The sequence below is a fragment of the Staurois parvus genome, unplaced genomic scaffold (genome assembly GCF_062004578.1).
Source record: "Staurois parvus isolate SC_StPar_1 unplaced genomic scaffold, SC_StPar_1.0 ptg000172l, whole genome shotgun sequence".
NCBI classification, from domain to species: domain Eukaryota; kingdom Metazoa; phylum Chordata; class Amphibia; order Anura; family Ranidae; genus Staurois; species Staurois parvus.
Window position 1 is genome coordinate 12,302,514 of NW_028317968.1, and position 22,323 is coordinate 12,324,836.

At 42.4% G+C, this 22,323-nt stretch overlaps 1 protein-coding gene across 1 annotated transcript; it reads left to right on the forward strand.

Moving 5' to 3' along the window:
• The first annotated feature begins 479 nt into the window (after positions 1-479).
• On the forward strand, positions 480-17,781 carry LYPLA2 (lysophospholipase 2). The gene is made up of 9 exons (XM_089676697.1): positions 480-675; positions 850-881; positions 6,893-6,958; positions 7,613-7,660; positions 7,748-7,818; positions 9,016-9,089; positions 10,605-10,706; positions 14,423-14,596; positions 17,113-17,781. The coding sequence occupies exons 1-9, from the start codon at positions 598-600 to the stop codon at positions 17,161-17,163; spliced, it is 696 nt and encodes a 231-aa protein (XP_089532823.1). The 5' UTR covers positions 480-597; the 3' UTR covers positions 17,164-17,781.
• The last annotated feature ends 4,542 nt before the right edge of the window (positions 17,782-22,323 follow it).

Below are 22,323 nucleotides of genomic sequence, written 5' to 3' on the forward strand. Positions count from 1 at the left end.
GTCCGATTTTAAAAAATATAGCATGTGTTCGGGGTTTCTAGTGAACTTCAGCTCTAAAATAATTTTTTAACGTGTAAAAAAAACCAAAACATACAAAAAGAAAAAAAACTCATACTAAACCAAGCAAAAGTTTCACTTTACAAAGGGCATATTTCCCAGTCTTAAGCCAGTCACGTTAGAACAGGTGGGGCGTGTTAACAGGGACGGACTGACAACTCATGGGGCCCCTGTGTCCTTGCCCAAACTCAAAAAAGCCTATGAAAAAGGTACCAGGGTCATCTCATGGGGCCCCCTACTGGCCCCGGGCCCTCGGGCAGTGCCCAAGTTTCCAAATGGTCAGTCCGCCCCTGGCCGTGTATAATAGGTAAAACTTCTGCAGGGGAAGGGAAAAAAAAAAAAAAAAGGTTCATCTGATGTCTACTTCCGCCACACACATCATGGCCGCTCAGATGCCCTCAATTGTGGGCTGTGACGTTCGGGGGAGAGCCGTGATCACGTGGCATGCGCCGGGGTTAGATCCGCTTAGCGGCTGCGGCTCATTGTTTCTCCGCGAGAGGTCAGAGGTCACCGGGGCGGTGTGTGACATCACTCCGGTGCATGTGCGGAAACAACATGTCTGTGCCGTTACTCACCGACGCTGTGACCGTACCCGGAGGGGAACGAGAGACTGCGGCGGTAAGACACGTTTAGCGGGCTGGGGAGCGCAGGGCCGCCTTGTGTCCTGTGTGTGAGGGGTCTCAGTATTCTAATGAGACTTGTCAGGGCGGGGGCAGAACTCCTCATGACCTAATACAATACACCCCTCCCTGTACATGTCACCTCCTCATGGATGTACCCTTCTCCCACCAGGTGATCTTCCTGCACGGCCTGGGGGATAACGGGTAAGTGGCTTCTCTCATGACTGTGTCATCATCATCCCCTTTGTATTGGGCTTTGGGTGTGTGTGCTGATCTCTGCCCATATGGACACTGCTCATCTCTTCCCAGACAAACTCCACAGCATTGCCATAGGAAATCATTTACCATCATATCAAACCCTAAAGCTAACATTTATTATATATCAGCTTACACATCCTTAGATGTCCTGGCTGCATTAGTTTTCCTTTTTTTTTTTTTTCCTCTTTCCTTTTATTCTCATCTGGTGATCTGACCAATACAGCTATATGCACACTGGCGACTAAGGCTGCTGCGATTTGCAGCGGTAGGAATCTTCTGATTTGCACTTTATATGCGTCCAGCAGAGATCGCCGCACTGAGAATAGCTGCGGCCGCCAGCGACCTGTCATTATAGTAAACGGGGCTACCGGCCGCACCTAGCCACTTGCAGAAGGAATCGGAAGGTCCCTGCTGCTACAATTTGCACCAGGATAAGGGTCATTTTACATGGGCGTTCCGTTTTTTTTTTGGGTTTTTTTCATCAGTTCAGTCACGTTTTTCCTGAGAAAAAAATGGATCAGTTCACGTCCGTTTTTCATCAGTTCACGTCCAATATTTTACATCCTTTACCAATGCAAAAATGGACCGTATGTCCATTTACATCCATTTCATACGGGCGTTCCGTTTTTTTTCATCAGTTCAGTCATGTTTTTTCAAAGAAAAAACGGATCAGTTCACGTCAGGTTTTCATCAGTTCATGTCCATTATTTTACATCCTTTACCAATGCAAAAATGGATCGTATGTCCATTTACATCCATTTCACACGGGCGTTCCGTTTTTTTTTTCAGTATTTTTTTTCATCAGTTCAGTCACGTTTTTCCCAAGAAAAAACAGATCAGTTCGCGTCAGTTTTTCATCAGTTCACATCTGTTTTTTTTAAAAATCCTTTACCAATGCAAAAATGGACCGTATGTCCATTTACATCCATTTCATACAGGCGTTCCGTTTTTTTTTTCATCAGTTCAGTCACGTTTTTCCCAAGAAAAAACGGATCAGTTCACGGCAGTTTTTCATCAGTTCATGTCCATTATTTTACATCCTTTACCAATGCAAAAATGGACCGTATGTCCATTTACATCCATTTCATACGGGCGTTCCGTTTTTTTTTCATCAGTTTAGTCACGTTTTTCCCAAGAAAAAACGGATCAGTTCACGTCAGGTTTTCATCAGTTTGCGTCCATTTTTTTAATATCCTTTACCAATGCAAAAATGGATCGTATGTCCGCTTACATCTGTTTTTCGTCTGTTCCATTTTTTTTACAGAAGAAAAGTAGGGTTTTCTGCCATTCAAAAAAACGGATGCGGAAATTAATGGATGTAACATTTAATCCGTTTACATCCGCTAGTCCATAGAAATACATGGGTGTCCGTTTTTTGATCCGTAAACGGACAGATGAAAAATGGACGTATGAAAAATGGACATACAGAATGCCCGTGTGAATGTAGCCTAAGGGCCAGTTCACACTACAAAAATGCACTCTGGATGCATTCCGGATAGGTTTTTGCTTATAGTTCACACCACACGCAGTTTTGATGCAGTTTGCCATGTTCCAGTATGGTTCTGTGCCGAAAAAATAAAGCATGTTCTGTTTTTTTTTTTTCTGCACCGGGAACTGACTGCACTGGTGTGAACCAGGGCGATTTAGAATACATGGAAAACACTGTGCATGAATTTTGGATGCAGAAAAAAAGCACACTGAACTGCATCTAGTGTGAACTAGCCCTCAGGCTGTTGTTTTTCAAAGAACAAGCTGTCCTACAGATGTCCCAGGTAGAGCAAGGTTTCTCAACCAGGGTTCCTCCAGAGGTTACCAGGGGTGCCTTAACCCCTTCCCACCTAAGGGTAAAACAAATCTTAATGTCCAAGCACAATTTTACAACGTTGACATGTGTTAGTAAAACTGTACATATCATCACAACTACTTTGTACATCCAGGTGAATTATTCCTTGTTTTTTTTCCAGACAAATTGGGCTTTCATTTGGTGGTAAATTGTAAATTTTTTTTATTTTTTTTGTTTATATCAAAGGAAAACTGGTCCAAATAGTAGAAAATTTTTTTTTTTATTTAGCGGTGTGTTTCTTGTTACTACCATAACCTACCACCAAAGCACAACACAAAATAAATTCTCCAGCTCTTGACGATTGCAGCAATACCATTTATGTGTATTGTTATTTGTTGTTTGTACCTGTACTACAGCCCAGAAACAATAGTGCACGTTTTTTTTTTTTTCTTTTTCACCTAGAACACACTGACACTGATACCAAATTTGTTTTTAAATCCTGACCTTGACCCAAACACTTACCTGGCACTGAGTTAGATTAAACCTTAATCTAGTTTTTTTTTTTCTTTAAATATTTATTTATCTTTTTAATTTTAATTTTTTTTTTTTTTTCCCAAACATTTTTTTTCTCTATGCCAGGAGTTAGAGAGATACAATGTATCTCTCTCCTCCATTCATAGAGAAAAAAAAAAAAGAAGGGGGCCGGGCTGTACAGTGACTGATCACTGTGATAGCCAGTCAGAGGCTATCACAGCAATCATGTGATCCAGAATCGGGAGTCATGGGTCCCGATCGTCAGAACGGGACTTGGTGCTCTCAGTGACACCGCAGTCTTTTTGCTGGGAGCGCGTCATGCAGCGCTCCCAGCAGAAAGACAGGTACACAAATATGTGGCCCCACGGAAAAAAACCCAGTTCTGTGAGGCTGCATATTTGTTACGTCGGCATCGGGGGTTAAGCAATGAGCAATTTCTGCCTGTCGGATTAGTTCCCGCTGACACCATTGATCTTTTTAGCTGTCTGTAAGAGGAGATTCTTTCCAATGACCACAAGTGTATGGAGCATTCTTTCCACTGACCATCACACTCATGTATCATGAGTTGTAGATATTGTCATTTTTAGCAGGGGTTCCTTGAGTTAGGAAAGTTATTTCAAGGGCTCAATGAGCATTCTTCCTACTGACCATCACACTATTGTATCATGAGTTGTAGATATAGTAATATTTAGCAGGGGTTCCCTGAGACCACAAGGTTATGTCAAGGGTTCCTCTGTGTTGACAAGTTTGAGAAGGGCAGAGTCAGAGGGTTGAGACAAACCATTGAACACCAGCAGTGGTGCTTTTAGTGCTCAGCATTTATTTATGTAAAACCTTTACCCCCTTAACCAGCACCCCTTGTGCTCCTTCATCCAGGATGAGTGCACTCTAATACAGGAGGTGTGTTAGTGGTCAAATCAGAAGGCGAAAACAAGAGTTGTAGTTTTCTCTTCTCTTCTTTACATCTGTTCAAGGTGCAGAATTTATGCAGCTTGCCTGAGCTCTCAGCCTTCAGCAGGGAGCTGAAGTTACACTCTGCAGAGCTCCATGAGAGCTGATTGGAGAGAAGGGACACACCCCCCTTCACACAGAAAACAGGAACAAAGCTGAGGCTGTCAATCACAGGTTGTGTGTACTGGAGATCCCTCCCTGTCACCATTTTATTGGTGTCAGGAAAACCTGTCAGAAGTGACCCATGCGGATAGTAAAGGAGTAGACAGCAGACAGAAATGACATTTGGTGCTCTGAATAGAGACAAGTACACACTATAGAGAGATATGCTATGTTCATATTTCATGTCTCAGGTTCACAACCACTTTAAGGTGCCAGCCTGTACATCTATTTATTGTCTAGAGCAGGGCTTCTGTTAAATCTGAAAACTAGTGACATCCACTTCAGCCATGCAACATCTGCAAACTCCCTTGCAGCGCTGACACCTTCTTCTGAGATCTTAGGCCATCGTAACTCCTTCACATACAAGTTAAAATGAACCTCCAGACTATCCATAACTAGTCTTAAAATGCTCCCTCCCCTATCCTAACATCTATGCTGACTAACCTGTGAAAGAAAGATTATATACTTACCTGTTTTCAGGCCGCTCTGGTCCAGTCACATGATACAGCACCCCTCTGTCAGCCAATGGCTGCAGCAAGGGAGAGGAGGAAGTGCTGATAACAGATGGGCCAATGTAAGCCCATGGATGACATGACCGCTCCCAGGCATTAAGAGCTGTTGTCGAGTGCCATTTCCTCTTCCTGCAAGCATCACTACTACAGGAGAGATCACATGACCGGAGTGGGCTGAAAATAGGTAAGTATATACATTTTTCTTACAATGGTTAGTCAAGGTACAGTGGGTATAGAAAAGAATCACCCCTTTTAAAATAACCACGTTTTGTTGCTTTGCAGCCTGAAATGAAGACAGACACAGTTTTTGTTTTATCCAGCTGTATCTACTCAGTGCAACTTATAACTTCCAAGTGAAAGAACACCAACATCCCAGAAAAAAAAATTAAAAACAGTATGACTGAGTTGGAAAAAGGATCACCCCCTTGTGTCAGTATTTTTTGAACCACCTTTCGCTTTAATTACAGCCTTTATATATGTCTCTACTAACTTTGCACATCTAGACTTTGCAATATTTGCCCACTCTTTGCAGAAATGCTCAAATTCATTTAAATTTGATGGTGACCGTTTGTGGACTGCAGTCTTCAATTCATTCCTCAGATTTTCAATAGGGTTTAAGTCTGGGCTCTGAATAGGCCATGCAAGGACATTCACCTTTTTCTCCTTCCACCAGGATGTGGTCATTTTTACTGTGTACTTTGGGTCATTGTCATGTTGGAAGGTAAACCTTTTTTCCCATTGACAACTTTCTGACAGAGGGCAGCAGATTTTCCTCAAGAATTTGATGGTATTTTGCCACTCTGTGTTGTACCAAATACCTTCCAGTTCTTAATAATAGACTTCACTGTGCTTCTAGGCATTGGTAAAGCCTTTGCATTTTTTGTATCCATCTCCTGACTTGTGACTGTCCACAACTTTATTTCAGAGATCTTTTGACAGTGCCTTGCCACCCATAGTTGATTGTTTGCTTCAGTTACACTACCAGGGACTGAAATGCTCCAGGAAAGCTCTTTTCATGCTGAGCTAATCAAAATGACCACAGTTGAAAGTCAAATTGGCTTTATGTGCCATTGAGCAGGTGATTAGCTACAAGTCATTTGAAGGGGGGGGGGGGGGTTCCTGACATGTTGGTATAATATGGATGTTGATGTTTTAAGTTGCACTAAGTAAATCTAGCTGGATAAAACAAACTGTGTCTGTCTTCCTTTCAGGCTGCAAATCAACAAAATGTGTTTATTTTAAAGGGAGTGATTCCTTTCTATACCCACTGTAGGTGTTAAGTGTGGTGTTGAGGAGCATTTCTAAGATTAGTTAGGGCTTTGCCTGAAATTCCACTTTTTTCTTCCTGGCACCCAGCAGATGCTAGAATTGTACATAGAGCTGCACATGCGCAGTACAATGTGAAGAAGATTGTGAGGCAGAAAGGAAGAATCCTTTATTGCATACAACATAGTGTTCTTGTCTACTCCAATAACTGCAGCTCAGTTTCAGGGTCTTGGCAATTTTCTTGTAGCCTAGGTCATCTTTATATAGAGCAACAATTCTTTGCCATGTTGAACTTCCGGTGACCAGTATGAGAGAGTGAGAGCGATAACACCAAATTTAACACACCTGCTCCCCATTCACACCTGAGACCTTGTAACACTAACAAGTCACATGACACTGGGGAGGGAAAATGGCTAATTGGGCCCAATTTGGACATTTTCTCTTAGGGGTGTACTAACTTTTGTTGCCAGCGGTTTAGACATTAATGGCTGTGTGTTGAGCCATTACACAGCAAATTTACACTGTTATACAAGCTGTACACCCACTACTTTACATTGTAGCAAAGTGTCATTTCTTCAGTGTTGTCACATGAAAAGATATAATAAAATATTTACAAAAATGTGAGTGGTGTACTCCTGTGAGATATATATGTATGTGTTTGTGTGTGTGTATATTATAATTTGTGTGTTTTTGGCTATATTATTTTTTTTTTAATAAACTTTTTTGCACTTTATTTTGCTACTACTTAGACATGGCTGGGCTGATGCATTGTCTGCTATTAAACTGCCCTATGTGAAGTACATATGTCCACATGCGTGAGTATTGTTTTAAATCATTATTATTCATTTTTTTTAATGTTGCTTTTAATTAGAACAGTTGAATATTTTGTGCGTCAGAAGTGTACATTTGTGGTACTTAGTTTTATTCGTTTAACACGTTAATGGTGCAGTAATAGAAACTACAGTTTGAGCACACAAAGCCTAGAAGGACCTACACAGCTGACCATGAACAGTGGGTTTCAGGCTGGGTTCACATTGATTCGGTGCAAAATTCGCGTTTTCTGTGCGAATTTCGCAGTGCATCAGAATCGCACCCTGTTCATGCGAACCAATGCGTGTGTGTAAGTTAACAACACCTTGAAATCAGTCCGCAAAATGTGGTGCGATGTGCAAAATCGGATCACATAGGTGGGAATACCCATGCGATCCAATTCTAGTGCGAACCCAAAAAAGGGTCCTGCACCTTTTTGGTGTGGATGCAGTGCGATTTGAGCCATACATAATGTATGGCTCCAATCACACCGCACACAAATCGCATGTGATTTGCACAGGAATGCAGTGCGGTTCCTGTGCAAATCAAATGCAATGTACCGCACCGTATTAGTGTGAACCTAGCCTCAAAATAAAAATAAACCAAAAAGGACCAACAAGTAGTAAATTACATAATACATGTCATTTTTCTACATGCAGACCTCGTATTCCAGTAACTCTAAACATGAAGATGGTGATGCCAGCATGGTATGTATGTCTTCTTTACTAGTGCATCTTTAACATGTTTTGTTGTAAAGGTTTCTCATTCCGACGATTTTTCTTTTATTACGACAGGTTTGATTTGATGGGACTGAGTCCTGATGCTCCAGAAGACGAGGCAGGCATTAAGAAAGCTGCAGATAGCAGTAAGAAAAGACTCACTGACACACAACTGATAATGATAAAGACCGGATTGAGTGTTACTCCTCCTAAAAATTATTTTTGAATAGGTTCTACATATTACATACGCTGTAACAGCTTTTTTATAGTGTTTTGTTCTTAGCAGTTTTAATAAGCCTATTTAGTGGGTGATACAATATGCATATTTTTGAATCTGTTCTGCTATTTGCTGAAGCCCCTTTTTATCAAACAACAAACACTGACAGTCCTGGGGCAAAGCAAGGAGCCCAGTTCATGTGTCTGGTATCTACTAATATGCAGATAGTCTGCAACCTGTCATGCTGTGCCACAGTTGCTGTTATATTTAATGGTAGGCTCTTTGAATGACCCATCAGGTAGCTGTACAAGTAGTGTAATTTTTTTTCTTTTTAAGTCTTTTTATCCCAAATTATAGTTGCTTATTAAGTGTCTGCCCAAGTAGTGTCAGTTTTTTAAACTTTTTATCTTGCTTTTGACACAAAACAGATAACAAATCATACGTTTTAAGTACATGTATCTTTACGGTTTTACCTGGCAACATACCTGTAATTTTGTACAGTCATTGTTGTGACTTGCACACATTTTTTCAATACTTCACTGCCAAACAAGTAACACAGGTAACTCCTCATTCAGCAATTCAGCTTCCTTTGTCACCTATACCAGCAGTACAGCTAAATTAGGAAGTGGAAGAGCGACAGCCACACCTGGCATAATTTAAGCGGCATTATACATTTGGCGGATGTTACCTTTGCCAATCAAGGCCAATGAAAGTCAGTGGGGTGCTGCAGCATTAACAGAGTTAAATCAGGTGGTGAGGAGGTGCCATATCACCTGTCAAAGGCCTCTAGAAAGCAATCCACTGCTTTTCAGAGGGACAGCAAGAGCTGCTGCACATGAGAACGAGCAATTAAAGTGATACTAAACAAACAATGGACAAAATGGGGAGACAGAGAACAGCAGGATCAACCAGTTGTGTGGTTTTCTGAAGAAAAAAAAAAAACTCATAGTGACTGAGCAAATATGAATAGCATGTAATACAGGATTTATTGATAAGTGTGTGTGGTGTGTGTTTTTTTTTTGTTTTTGTTTTTTTATGTGGGTAGTGACACTTTTAAAGTATTATGCGGGTGATGTTTTGTTTTGGTGGCAGTTATTGGATGTTAATGTTACCTTTTCTGTTTCAGTCAAGAGTATCATCGAACATGAAGTGAAGAATGGAATTTCTGCTAATAGAATTGTTCTCGGAGGATTCTCTCAGGTACTTGTCTTTGAGTGATAGTTGGCATAATGCTGTATATTTCCTGTTCTATCAAGAACTGTATTCTCTAGTTTTTGAAAGTAAGATTAAAGCTGAATTTCAGGCACATACAAAAAAATGAATGCAGTTGTGCATATCTTTTATTAAATTATATTTATTTCCTTTATTAAATACAATTGTTCACATACAAGTACAGTAAGTATTTGACTCTATCTTGATACTGGCACCCTGTCATTCCTTGCTTAGTACTCAGATATGAAGAATGAGGGGAAACACTAGAAACTTATCTGCCTCTGCTGTGTACACATATCCTGACATGGAGCAGAAGCAAAGAAAAGAGCAAATTTAGTTTGACTTATCAATATTTTGTCCCTCCTTCATTGTCCAGTCATCAAGTTGCAGACAGGGAGGAACACTACTATATTCTTTAACTGAAATGGAAAAAGTATTGCACACTTCTGACTGTACTCTCAGGCAGAGGTGTTTCAACTGCAAATGTAGTCCAGAAAAAATTTACATATCCTTTGGTATAAAAGACAGTACACACCTGTTTCATTTTTAGTGCTATTCATGAGGTAATACAGTTTTTGAAAGGGAATACTGTGCAGCAACTGCGAGTCTCTCATTCGACTCGGTTACAGTGCAGCTCCATTCACTTGAATGAACAGCCAGCCATGTTATCCTATGTGTCAATGTACACCGACTTTTAGTAGCATTTAGCTGCAGGAAAAAAAAACCCAGGGCCAGTGCTTCCAGGAGCAGCAGAGTTTTGGCAGAAAAAAACGTTTGATGCGTGTAAACGCGTGCTGTTGAGCATTCATTCATTTCAATGGCCAGAATAAATTCTTATTCTGGCCAGTGAAATTAATGCCCAAGAGCTTGATACTTATAAATGCACCTAAACGCCTGTAAAAGCGTTAGACGCTTTTGACAAGCATCATACGTTATTTCCTGCCAAAACTCTGCTGGCAAGAGTGTTTTTAAAATGTCTGTGCATGAGGCCTAAAAGCAAACTCATCCATCTATGTCTCCATGCTTTATTTTGCTGAGAAATCACTTTGACACGCCCTTCCCCCACAGATGATTAATGTAGCATTTACTCCCTGGAATCCACCTTCCCTTAGCTCAGAGATGCAGACAGGAGAATGTGCTTAGCTGAAAAAAAAAACACTCCTGGGATGTAATTTACATCTTTTCTCTATGCTTGGAAAACTGGATGTAATTGAAGGAAGTTAAAGTTTACAAATAAATGCGATATATTTTCCGATCTATTTTCTAATGCTAGCAGCATTACAATTAAAACCAGTCATTGTGGATTGAGAGTGAAGTTCCACTTCAGGTGGTTAAATACATTTCTATGCATAACCATTTCCATTCTGGGTTGAGAAGGGTGCAGGAACCCATAACTACTGTAAAATGTATGGCATATTTTATATAGTTCCATGTATTCTTCATGTAAGACAAAATGAGTGCCATTTTTTTTTTTTCTTTTTTTTTCATTTTATTTTTGTTCAGGGTGGTGCCTTGTCGTTGTATACTGCTTTGACCTCTCATCATAAACTTGCTGGAGTAGTGGGACTTAGCTGTTGGCTGCCTCTTCATAAGACATTCCCTCAGGTAATGCATGATGTATTCCTCAGAGTGCATAAACATGCGTTTATGGATACATTTATAAACAGATTGCTTCTACATAGAAATGTTTCCTAAAAGCATATGGTGGTCAGGTGGCAAAGAAATGCTGGAGCACAATGTCCTCTCGGGACACCAAGGAATTTGACAACTACCTTTGATGGGTGATGGACTCTATTCTCTCCACTCCACACTCCTGACATAAGCTACCCTGAACTCTGCCAGTACAAGGTGGTGCTGTCTCCATATTGCATTCTACAAATTGATTTAAAGTGACATATCAGCAGCCTTGGTCAATCAGCAGCTCTTAAGCACTTAACCTCCTCCCCTTTGCAAAACTGATCAGGTCTTTCCTATGATTCAGGATTGTGTCTTCTTCTTTTTATTATTATTGGCAAGACCACTTACCGTATTTTCCGGCGTATAAGACGACTTTTTTTTACTTAAACATACCCCAACAATTGGAGGTCATCTTATACACCGGGTATAGCACATTACTGGATGTGCGGTAATACTGTACGGTAGCTTCAGCTACATACAGTGTACCGCGCTGAGCCAATCTCGGCTAGCGATGTATTCTATTAATGAATACAGAGCCTGCTCGGATTGGCTGAAGTTGTGACATCATCAGCCCGCCTCTCTGACGCAGCCAATCCGAGCAGGCTCTGTATTCATTAATAGAATACATCACTTGCCGTGATTGGCTCATATGACATCCTCCCATTCTCCACGCATGCGCGGCGATGCGCTGTGTCCCTCGGACACAGCGGATCACTGATCACGGAAAAAGCCGAAGATGTCGGCTCAGTCATGTGATCAGCTGTGTCCAACCACAGCTGATCACAGGGAAATGCCGGTTATCGGCATTTCTCTCCTCTCGAGCTGTCAGGCTGACAGAGGAGAGACGGTAATCGGCATTCCTCAGAGGGGACATGTACACTGATCATCAGGGCACTGATCATCAGTGTGCCCTGATGATCAGTGTAGCCCCAGCAGTGCCAGCTGTCAGTGTCCATCAGTGCCCATCTGAGCTGCCTTTCAGTGTCACCCATCAGTGCCAGTCAGTGCCACCTATCAGTGCCACCTACTAGTGTGCATCAGTGCCGCCTATCAGTGCCCTGTATCAGTGCTGCCTTTCAGTGCCCATCAGTGATGCCTGTCAATGCCTATCAGTGCCACCTAACAGTGCCAGTCAGTGCTGCCTATCAGTGCTGCCTTTCAGTGCCCATCAGTGATGCCTGTCAATGCCCATCAGTGCCACCTACCAGTGCCTCCTCATCAGTGCCCATTAGTGCCACCTATTTCATATGGGTACAGTGTTGCATGACTGCACAATTGTCATTCAAAGTGTGACAGCGCTGAAAGGGGGGGGAAGTGGGTATAAGTGCCCTGTAGGCTAGGGGTTAAATGGTGTTTCCTCAGAAGGGGGTAGTCTTATACGACGAGTATAGCCCAAAACCTATGTTTTAACTGTAAAATTAGGGGGTCGTCTTATACACCCAGTCGCCTTATACGCCGGAAAATACGGTACTGTTATCTCACATATATATTCTTATTATTATAGCCAAATTTACCACCCTAACTCCTCCCACAGTTTTTACACTACATAGACCGTAATATACCGACACGTGCGCATTGTTCCCAATTGGTGTGCTATTACTTTGTGGAGCGTTTATCGGTGTTTTTGTGGTGAAATTGGTCCCATAGGAATGAATGGCGGAATGTTCAAAAATAGAGTGGGAGCTGACAAAAGCTAGAGTGCGGGCTGAAAAATCAGGACATGACTTCTTAACTGCCATCACTCCCTCATTTTGAAGCCCACCTACACAAATCTTATATCAAAACGTTCAGCTATCCCTGCTGCCACTAAAAATGTCCACGGCTAAGCCATAGTCCTGATAGTTTTCACAATATGACCATTTTGTTTGCAACTCACACCGCCCGTTGACCTTTTCACAGTTACTCCAGCCACTCCAACCACACAACAGTTACTCAAGCCACTCCACCCAGTTACTCCGCCCACTCCAGTTGTAGACTACTGGTGGAGGCAAGAACACTTCACACAATTTCCCCAGAAATTGTAGACTTTCTAGTATTTTAAGAAAGCTGTGTTTTAGTTAACACTAAAGGAAGTGCGCAGATTTCCCTGAAAATGTTTGGGGCTTCCTTATTTTGTTGCTTTTTTGTGTTCTAGGTTGCAAAAATGTCATACTGAGGAGGTCTTTTCATTTTCCTAGTACACTGCCTTGTGCTGGAGAGGACTGTTCTTCAATATCTCCTGTCTTTACTATGTACTTGACAATGTTTTTATGATAAATACACAAAATCCTACTTTTTGCAACTAGTTTCTTTGGGTTGCTGTTCCTCTGTCACTCACCTCTTTAGTAATTGTTAAAGTGTTACTAAACTCACAACAGTGAAATCAGTCTGTATATGCAGTAAAGCATGCTTGTTATACTCGCTGTGGAACCTAAGGGGTTAATCCTCTGCATTGTGTAAAAAGGCTGTTTGAGCCTTTCTTCTCTGTTCCTCCCCTTTTTTCAAGTGACCACCGCTTATCTCCAGACTGAACCATAGGCATGCACATGCTCAGTTTGGTGTATATTGCTAGAGAGGTTTTTTTTTCTCTTGGAAGAGTGCATGTGATCAGCACAGGGCCAATCAGCACTGTCCAGACAAAGGCCAGGGTATTTCCATCCTCCTAGAGCAGAAAGAAAACTCCTACAAGCTTTAGCTAGTGCTGGGCTGGACACAGAAGCCACAAGACTGCTCTAACTTCTGATGAGAAAAACAGTTTATATTTATTAATATAATTGCACTTCCATGTGTTGTGTACTGTGAGAGACCAGATATAGTGGATGCAGGGTCCTGGGTTTAGTAACACTTTAAAGTGGAACATCCCCTTTTGAGTTCCAAAGTTTGGAGACCCCTGGATTAGATCCTCCAATTATTTTTAGTATATCACCAGCTTTGAAGTGAATATGTGCTTTGCACTGCAAATACAGTGTTAAAACCACAACAGATGTATATACTTGCTTTCCTTTGGCTCCCATGTTGATCCGATTGACGGTCAAGAATGGAAATAAAGCAGTTCTAAGCAATAGCTATGGACAAATTGTAATCCACATGACAGCACTGATGGCGATGCTGTCACATGACGTGAGTCGCGTGCTCTTCCATACATACATGCATGTACTTGGTGTTTCTTTTGACTTCTGGCGCTGAACTTGGTGGCATGAGAGCCAAGAAAACTTAAGCATATGCTGCTAAGGATTGGGGGAGTTAAAGTACACCTGTGCTTTGCCATGAATGTGAAAAGCACAGGTTTGTTCTAAGGAACATGTATACAGGAACTGCAAACAGAATCCAGTATTCTTTTATTACAATCCCACAGTATGCAATGTGTAACCAATCAGAAATCATTTTTCTTTTTTCCATTGAAAAGGGGGCAGTACTTTTACCAGGTGAGCATGGCATCCAATGGCAAAAGTAGTGACCGGTTACAGTGAGGCATTATCTTGACAATAATCTCGTAATGCTATCTTTGTTAGAGATCTGCCTGTGAGCACCGCCTGACCTTTGTTATCTCCATCACAATATAAATGAAGTCTGACATTTAATCTGGGATAAGAATGAACTGGCAATATAACTACAGAATATCCAATTAACAGGTGGTTCTTTATGCCCTTTTAATATAATTGTAGGCAGCATGCAGTGTAAATAAGGAAATCTCCATCCTGCAATGTCATGGAGAGGCAGATCCTATGATTCCCGTCCGCTTTGGAACACTCACCTCAGAGAAACTGAAGTCTGTAGTGGCCCCTTCAAAAGTCCAGTTGAAAACATATCCTGGAGTTATGCACAACACTAGTCAAGAGGTAAGGACTTATTTGCAGCATAAGCTCTGATCATATTGATGCACGGATTGTTTACCTGGTTATTTTTCTTTTCTTTCTGTTATTAAAAGTATCTAGTCAGAGGTAACATGTTTACATATCGGCATCCTGCCAATCTGCAGTAACATTGTTTCTGTGATGCAGATCTAACCTGCATGCCAGTCTTCTTTTTTTACCTTTAAAGGCTAAGTTCACCTGTTTGAAAATAATAAAGCACATATTCTTGCAGCACAAAAAAAATGCATTTATATTTTTTACATGAGTCTGCAGAGCATTGCACCTGCAATCAGTAGCTTGCAGTGCAATATCAGACTCTTGCAGACACATCCTTCATCTTCTTACGGGCACCATATCACACAGCCATGATTTTGAAATGGTGGGTGTGGGGGAGGAGGGGGTGCATGGGGCAGGATCTGCAGCATGTTAAACCCTTAAAAATGGGTGTGATCTGCAATATGCTCCAAAAGGTGAACCTATCCTTTAAATCCAAAAAGACTTTTCATGTATAGGTAATGTAAAATAATCCATACTGGCTAGAAATATGTAGTTCCCCTCCATATTTGTTTCCTTTAGTACTACCAAAACATATATATTTTTTAAGAGTTTCATATGGATAGTTTTTTGCATTATAATTGGAGCAAGATACACCTTTTGCTGTCCAAGAGTGGCACAAAAATGCATTTATTTTGACATTTATGTGAAATGTGGCTTTTTCTCTCCTCTTAAAAGCTTAATCTCCATAGCTTAGTAGCAGGGTTTATATTAAAACATTTTGTACAAGCTTATCTTTGGCATTAGGGGATTAACTAATACAAAATTCCCTTTTAGAGAGAAAAATCAGGCAATCTGTCCTACATAACCGTGTAATAGAGTAAAAAGGACGAAATAGGCCAGACCAAAATTGGCCTCAAAATCAATAAATAACTTCAAACTGAATCGTAAAGACCTAAAGCTACATGAAAGCAGGGGAAAACACTTGAGCAAGCAGCACAGTGGAAATAGATCTACATTCTTTTAACAGCCACCGACTTGATAATACACTGACATTTGCACTGACAAAATGGCATCCCCAAAAAATCATCTTAAAACAGAACTTCAGCTGAAATGTTAATTTTGGATAGAATGGGGAATGGTTAGAACCTATGTAAGATTGTTATTGCTGTCAGTGTTTCTATATAAAACATTTTCTTGGAGTTGCACTGTGAGAAAGTAAAAATATTTATGGCAGGCAAAATTCCCCCATGTAAACTTGAAGGTACACACCGCAGTAGTAACTAAAATATGTGCTTGCTGAAAACACACTATACTAGCGCTTTGTTTAAAGGAAAACTATGGTTTCACATGAAAAATATGCTCCAGCAATTAAAATGGTAAGTGCACATGCACTTATTCTCTTATTTTGCCCTTAGAAGTCCCGCAAATACTTGTTTTGAGCTTGCCCATGAAGTCCATCTAATGCTTCCTGTGATGGTTTGGTAATGATGCTGCACAGTTCATGAATTCAGAGCAGAGTTGCCATACTTGTGTAGGCTGCTTGCACTGCAGAGGGGTGAGAAGATGTTGCAGGGAGCATGGCAATCATCATGGCCTGTAACTTGGCAATCAGTACTTGGCCTGCTTTTTGGATTGTTGATGAAACTCTCCCACTGTGAGCTAAAGTGGTTGGTAGGGGGAACATGTGGGATGCAGCTGAAGGGAGTATTTGGTTCAGTCAGGGAAGGTAAAAAAAAAGAAATTGTATTTGTTTACATTGTTAGCTTTGTGCATCACATAAAAACAGGATTTGGATTTATTTAGACTTTCATACAGGAAGCCTTTAGTTGCACTTTAACCCATTCACGCTGTTGCCTCCAGGCCCTTTAAGGGTTCCAGGAGGCGGGGTTTAGGGTCATGTGACGTGCCATCACGGCGGTCACATGATCGGGAAAGATCCCGATCGAAAGAGGAAATCGGGACTTTTCTGTGAGTATCGGACATGTGTGCGCGCTCACAGCACATATGTCCTTTTTTAATAGAACGCAAATGTGCGGCCGCTCGGTGTCTAGGCCCAGACACCGGGAGACCGCATATTTGTGTGCGGCCGGCGTGAAGAGGTCAATGCGATGTTCACATTTTTGCATATTTGCTCCTGCAGAGATTTGTATATTAACTGCTAGAGAAGGCTCTGTTTTTGACTTGACTTCATTCAGTCTGCATGCTTAACTATAGAGATTGGATATCTGCTTACAAGGATGGTTTTCAGTCAGACAACTCATAGAATTGAAATGTAAGAAGGAGCAGTAAGGCACAACCATCAAGTAGTGTTTCAAAGCAGGAAACACAGCCGAAATTTATATCAAACAAATGTGGCTGCCCTCATTTACCTAATAGAATTACAAATTCTATATCATATTTTATTTTTTTTATTCTATTTACTTATTCTATTACAAGAATGTCTAAAATTTAAAAAACTGTACAGTTCTTCCATCTCTAATTTCTGTTTTTAAATATGGTTGTAGGAAATGATGGCAGTGAAAGACTTCTTGGAGAAGGTGATCCCACGAGTGTAATTCACAGATGATTCCACTGCAGGAAACCGCTCCTAGGCCTCACCTCCAGTGTTTCCTCCCTGAACCCTCGTCCTCTTACCCTCACACCCCCACTCTGTGCTGGTTAATGATACAAGTATTATCTGTCCTGTCAGATTTGATTGGAGCTGTTTAAGGTACAGGGTGGGGGTTGCTGCTCCTGAACCCATTCCATGATACCTGCCAAGAGCAGGCCTTGTCTTTGCTGCTTCACAGATCCTCCTAGTGTTACATTTCATATTCTGTTGTCACAGTGACTGTCTGTTGACAGCAGAAAACCATCATATACCTCAGAGGAGCAGCTGAGTGTTGAGATGTGAATGTACCTTAAACACTCCGTCCTTTCAGGAGCAGAGCTCAGGGCCACAACAGCTGGTACTGTGCCCCAATGTAGGTATTTTTTCACAGTCATCCTGTCCCTGCTCTAGACTGGTGTTATGCTTTTGGCCTTTCATCCATGCTCTCTGAGCTCTGGTCATGTATTTGTAAGGTTATGCATGAACGGGGAAGAGAGTGTACCTTCCAAAGCAGCATTACCGTCTATATAAGGTTTTTTTGTTTTTGTTTTTTTTTTATTCACAATAAAAAGCCTTCTACCCATTTTGGTCTGTGGTTCATGCACATATTTTGATAACATAAACTTTGCTCCTTTTGCAGCCATCTTACAAAGTGTGTGTGGCAAGCTGTAAATGCTTTGCTGTATCTTCTGTCCCCTAGTGATTCCTTGAATGAACTGGAGCTGTGCTGAGTCTCCTAAATGCAAATGTTTTCACTGCCTCTGCTGCCAGCAGCTGTACGTTACCAGTTGCATAGTTTGAACTATGATAGGTTTATTCTTCCAAAGGTGCTCTTTATAAAAAAAAAAAAAAGTGCTACAGGGACTCGTGACGTGTTGCCTAACTAATGAGCAAGGTTGAACATCATCTTCATTTTTTTGTATTTTGTCCTAAAAAAGTCATAGCCCATAAGCCCTGTTCATACATGTATGCAACTTAACATACAGTAATACATGTTTGGATCTCTTATCTGCCCTAATGGATCTGCAGACAATTGCCCAACACCTGACGTCAGGCACATCAAGACACCTTATTCAGTAAGGCATATTATAATCTGAAACCTTTAAGTTGAATTCCAGGAAAACCACTGTATTAAAGTGGTTCTAAAATCTAAAAGTTTTTTTACCTTAATTTATTCCCTGCATTAAAGTAAAAACCCTTCCACTAGCTGTTCTGTCCCCTACCCTCTCTAAATACTTGCCAAGAGTCCTCTTTCGATCCAGGGCTGGTCTCGTCCCTGCTCTCACAGAGCAGACTGATAACTGTGGGAATCATTGGCTTCTGCTGTCCGTTAAATCCTGTGAGGAGGGGGGCTGTGGTTGAGCTGCGTTGTATGTGTGTGTGTGTCTATGGACACACACAGCCTTGCATCGGAATGCTCCCAAACGGGTGCCCCCATAGCAGCTGGCTTGCTATGGGGGCACTCGGAGAAGAAGAGTGGATGGCACTGGTGGGGGACCCCAGAAGAGGAGGTAAGGGGTTGCTCTGCAATATCCATATACAGAGCAGGTGAGTATAAACTATTATTTTTTATTTTAATAAAAAGCCTTTAATGCATATTCATTGCTGTGATGTAGTTGACCCTGCCAGTCTGCATAAACAGCTGTGTGTAAAGACACATCTACTGCAGCTCAACCAGGTCATGTACCTGCTCTCAGCCTATGCTTGAACATTATTTCTGCAATTCCACTCTAAATATCCATGTCAATTATTGACACATGAGCACTGCAGCATAACTGATTAACTCCCAGTCTGCAGTCCCCTGTACAGCACCGTTCAAACGACTGAGACCAAGTCTAATTCCTTTTCTTAATTTAATTAAAATAATACCTTGTGATCCGGTAATGAAGGTCCTTGATCAGGCCCTTTATGTTTAAAGGGTGGCAACTGTGCTGCTGCGTTGTGTTTGTGTGTGAAGGCAGGAGACTAGTCCACTTTTGCAACGATGAGGAAAATGTTCCAAAGCAATGATGTGCAGCAAATGCTGGAGTGAAAGCATGTAGACAAGAGGTGGCTGAGAGAGACAGGAGAAGATTATCAGTACTGAGCTGGGGGAGAAAAAAAAAGGTGAAAACGTACTTTATGAAAAAAAAAAACAAAAAACAGCAATTTAAAGTGTTCCTAAACCCACAACGGTAAAATCAGTCTGTATATGCAATAAAGCATGCTTGTTATACTCACTGTGGAACCTAGGGGGTTAATCTTCTGCATTGTGTAAAAACGCTGTTTGATCCTGACTTCTCTGATCCTCCCCTTCCACTTATCCCCCTCTAATCTCCTGATAAGACATATCGTGTAGAGTCACTCTGCACATGCTCAGTTTGGTGTCTTGCTAGAGAGGTTTTTTTTTTTCTTTTTTTCTTGGAAGAGTGCATGTGATCAGCACAGGGCCAACCAGCACTGTCCAGACCGAGGTCAGGGGTCCTGCATCCTCCTAGAGCAGAATGAAAACTCCTCCAAGTTTTAACCAGTGCTCTGCTGGACACTGATAGAAGTCACAAGACTGATCTAACTGCTGATGAGAAAAGGTATTTAGCCGTTTATATTTACTAAAATAATTGAACTTCCATGTTCTGTGTACTGTGGGAGACCACAGATAGTGAATGCAGAGTCCTGAGTTTAGTAACACTTTAATGTTACACAGTGAACAAAACAAACTAAATGACATCCAGTTACGGGTTTACATTTACTTTAAGATGTGGTTCACTAAAAAAAAAAAAAAAAAAAAAGAGTCTGTCTATACAAAACTCGTGTTGTTTGTGGGCTTTGTGCTCTCCTGAACCAGACACTTCCTGTATGTCATGTGATATTTGCTTTACTTGCATTTCTTTTCAGGAAATGTGGGCTTATCACGCTTTTTTTTTTTTTTTTTTTTCCCTCTTTCTACTGACTGTTTCTTGGCCATGTCTTTTAAAAGATACAGACTGATACTGTCAGCAGTTCACTCAGTTTTAAACTAAGTGCAAGCACAGTCATTTTTGTGGAATGGTTCCATTAAACCTAACACAAACAAGTTGTTTTTTTTTTTCTGTGAGTTAAAGCTACTTTTAATTATTGTCTTCTATAATGTATGTTTGTGTTTTTCATGCTGTGTGTGGCTTTTTCATGTCTGATGATCCTGAAACACATACATTATCGTATATGTAATCCTTAGCAATTAACGTCTGTTATCTGCATCCTTTTAGTCTGAAAAGTCCTTAAAAGCAGTTTGTTATATATTTTTGGCATGTGTGAAACACACCTGTTGGTTCTGGTCAAAATTTAAGGGGAAAAAAAAAACAAAGCAAATGCATCTACCTCATCTAAGGGCTGCTTTGCTGCAATAAATACCTGCTGATCTTGCCAGAAATACTCCATTCCACGGTTTTATCTAATGCAATTTCCCGAGTCATCTTCTAGGACAGCTCACTTGAGAGATAGGGCTCCTCCCAGGAAACACCCGCTCCACCTTTTTTTCCCCTTTATAGGCGTCCTCTCTCCCATTGGCCCCCAGTTTTAGTGTTTCCTCCGGCCAGGAAGGAGCTACGCCCGTTTTTTATTTTTTATCTGGGCTCTCTGGCGGAGTACAGAGGGTCCCTGGCTGGGGCCCCCCCTTCCTCCAAGCAAGGCAGGGGCCTTGTGAGGGGGGGGACCTTTCAGCCAGTTTCACTAGGGATGCCCGTTGTGGGGTGGGGGCGTCGGCCCCAGATGGTCCCAGCGGGGCTCTCCAGGGGGGTAGAGCCCGCTCCGCCGACCGAGGCATTGGTGCCTTTCCCTGGGGGTTTCAGGTAAGTCTTACCTGCTCCTGGATCCCGGCAGCATGGCCAGGAGGCTCGGCTGCGGTGGGTCTGGACGCTGCGATCGCGTCACTTCCGGGCGCCGGGTGTCGTCACTTCCGGCGCAGGAGCAGGGAACGGCCGCCGCCATCTTGGAAATGGGCGGCGGGCCGTGGAAGGAACCCGTGCCACGGCCGCTTCTCCACCGGCGGCCGTGAGAGGGGGGTCGGCGAGGGGGGATCGCAGGGGGGGGCGGAGCCCACCAGCCCCTGAAAAACCGTCGCACCGAGGCAGAGTCTGCGGCGGCATGGAGGCAGATCTGTCAGGAGCGGGGGAGGCCTGCAGTAAGGTAAGGGCCTTTTGTTTGGCAACTTTCTTTTGTTTTTACCCGTCCCTAAAAGACCCGATGGATCGGAAAGCGGACACCTTCCTGAAGAGGACATGGGAAGCGTCCGCAGTAAATTTTAAACCTGCAGTGGCAACGACCTGTGTGTCCAGAACCCTGTATGTGTGGTTGGGGCAGCTCCGTTCGCATCTGGAACAAGGCACTCCGGGGGAAGAGATTCTGAAGTCCCTTCCGGTGCTGGAGAAAGCGGTAGCCTTCATCGCAGACGCATCAGCGGAGACCATCAGACTCTCTGCTAGATCTACAGCGCTCATAAACACGGCAAGGAGGGCTATCTGGCTGAAATCGTGGCAGGGGGATCTGGCCTCCAAATCTAAACTCTGTGGCCTGCCGTTTGAAGGTAAACTCCTTTTCGGCCCGGAGCTGAATTCAGTCCTGGAAAGGTCGGCCGACAGGAAAAAGAGCTTCCCGGTCCCCAGCAGGCAGGTTGGACGGAAGGGGTTTCGCCCATCCAGGCGATACGCGTCAAGGGAAGCTAGGTTCCAAACCCAGCGCCCAGGCTGGGGCGCAAGAAGAGGCAGGAACGAGCCGAGAGGCAGGGGAGGTTTCCTTTTCAACCCCGGCCAGAATAGACCCAAAACCCAGCCGAAGTGACTGGAGAGGCCAGGTGGGAGCGAGACTGGGGCGCTTCCACGCACAATGGCTAAGGATAACCCAGAACACCTACATTCTGGAGGCCATCCACAGGGGGTACAGAATAGAGTTCACAAGGGCCCCCCCTCAGAGATTCTTTGCAACACCCCTGCCAAAGGACAGGGCTATGGCGGATGCGCTGGTGGACCTCCTACAAAATATGCTCAGTCAGAACGTTATCTGCCAGTTGAGAGAAGAGGAAAGGGGAAGTGGATTCTTCTCCCATTTCTTTCTAAGGAAAAAACCGTCAGGTACTTACAGGATGATATTGAATCTGCGGAAGGTGAACGAG

Excerpts from the sequence above, each read along its gene's own strand:
- LYPLA2 (XM_089676697.1), top strand. The coding sequence starts at position 598 with ATGTGCGGAAACAACATGTCTGTGCCGTTACTCACCGACGCTGTGACC. Across the intron at positions 882-6,892 it reads CACGGCCTGGGGGATAACGG|ACATGGCTGGGCTGATGCAT; the intron begins GTAAGTGGCTTC and ends GCTACTACTTAG. Across the intron at positions 7,819-9,015 it reads TAAGAAAGCTGCAGATAGCA|TCAAGAGTATCATCGAACAT; the intron begins GTAAGAAAAGAC and ends TTTCTGTTTCAG.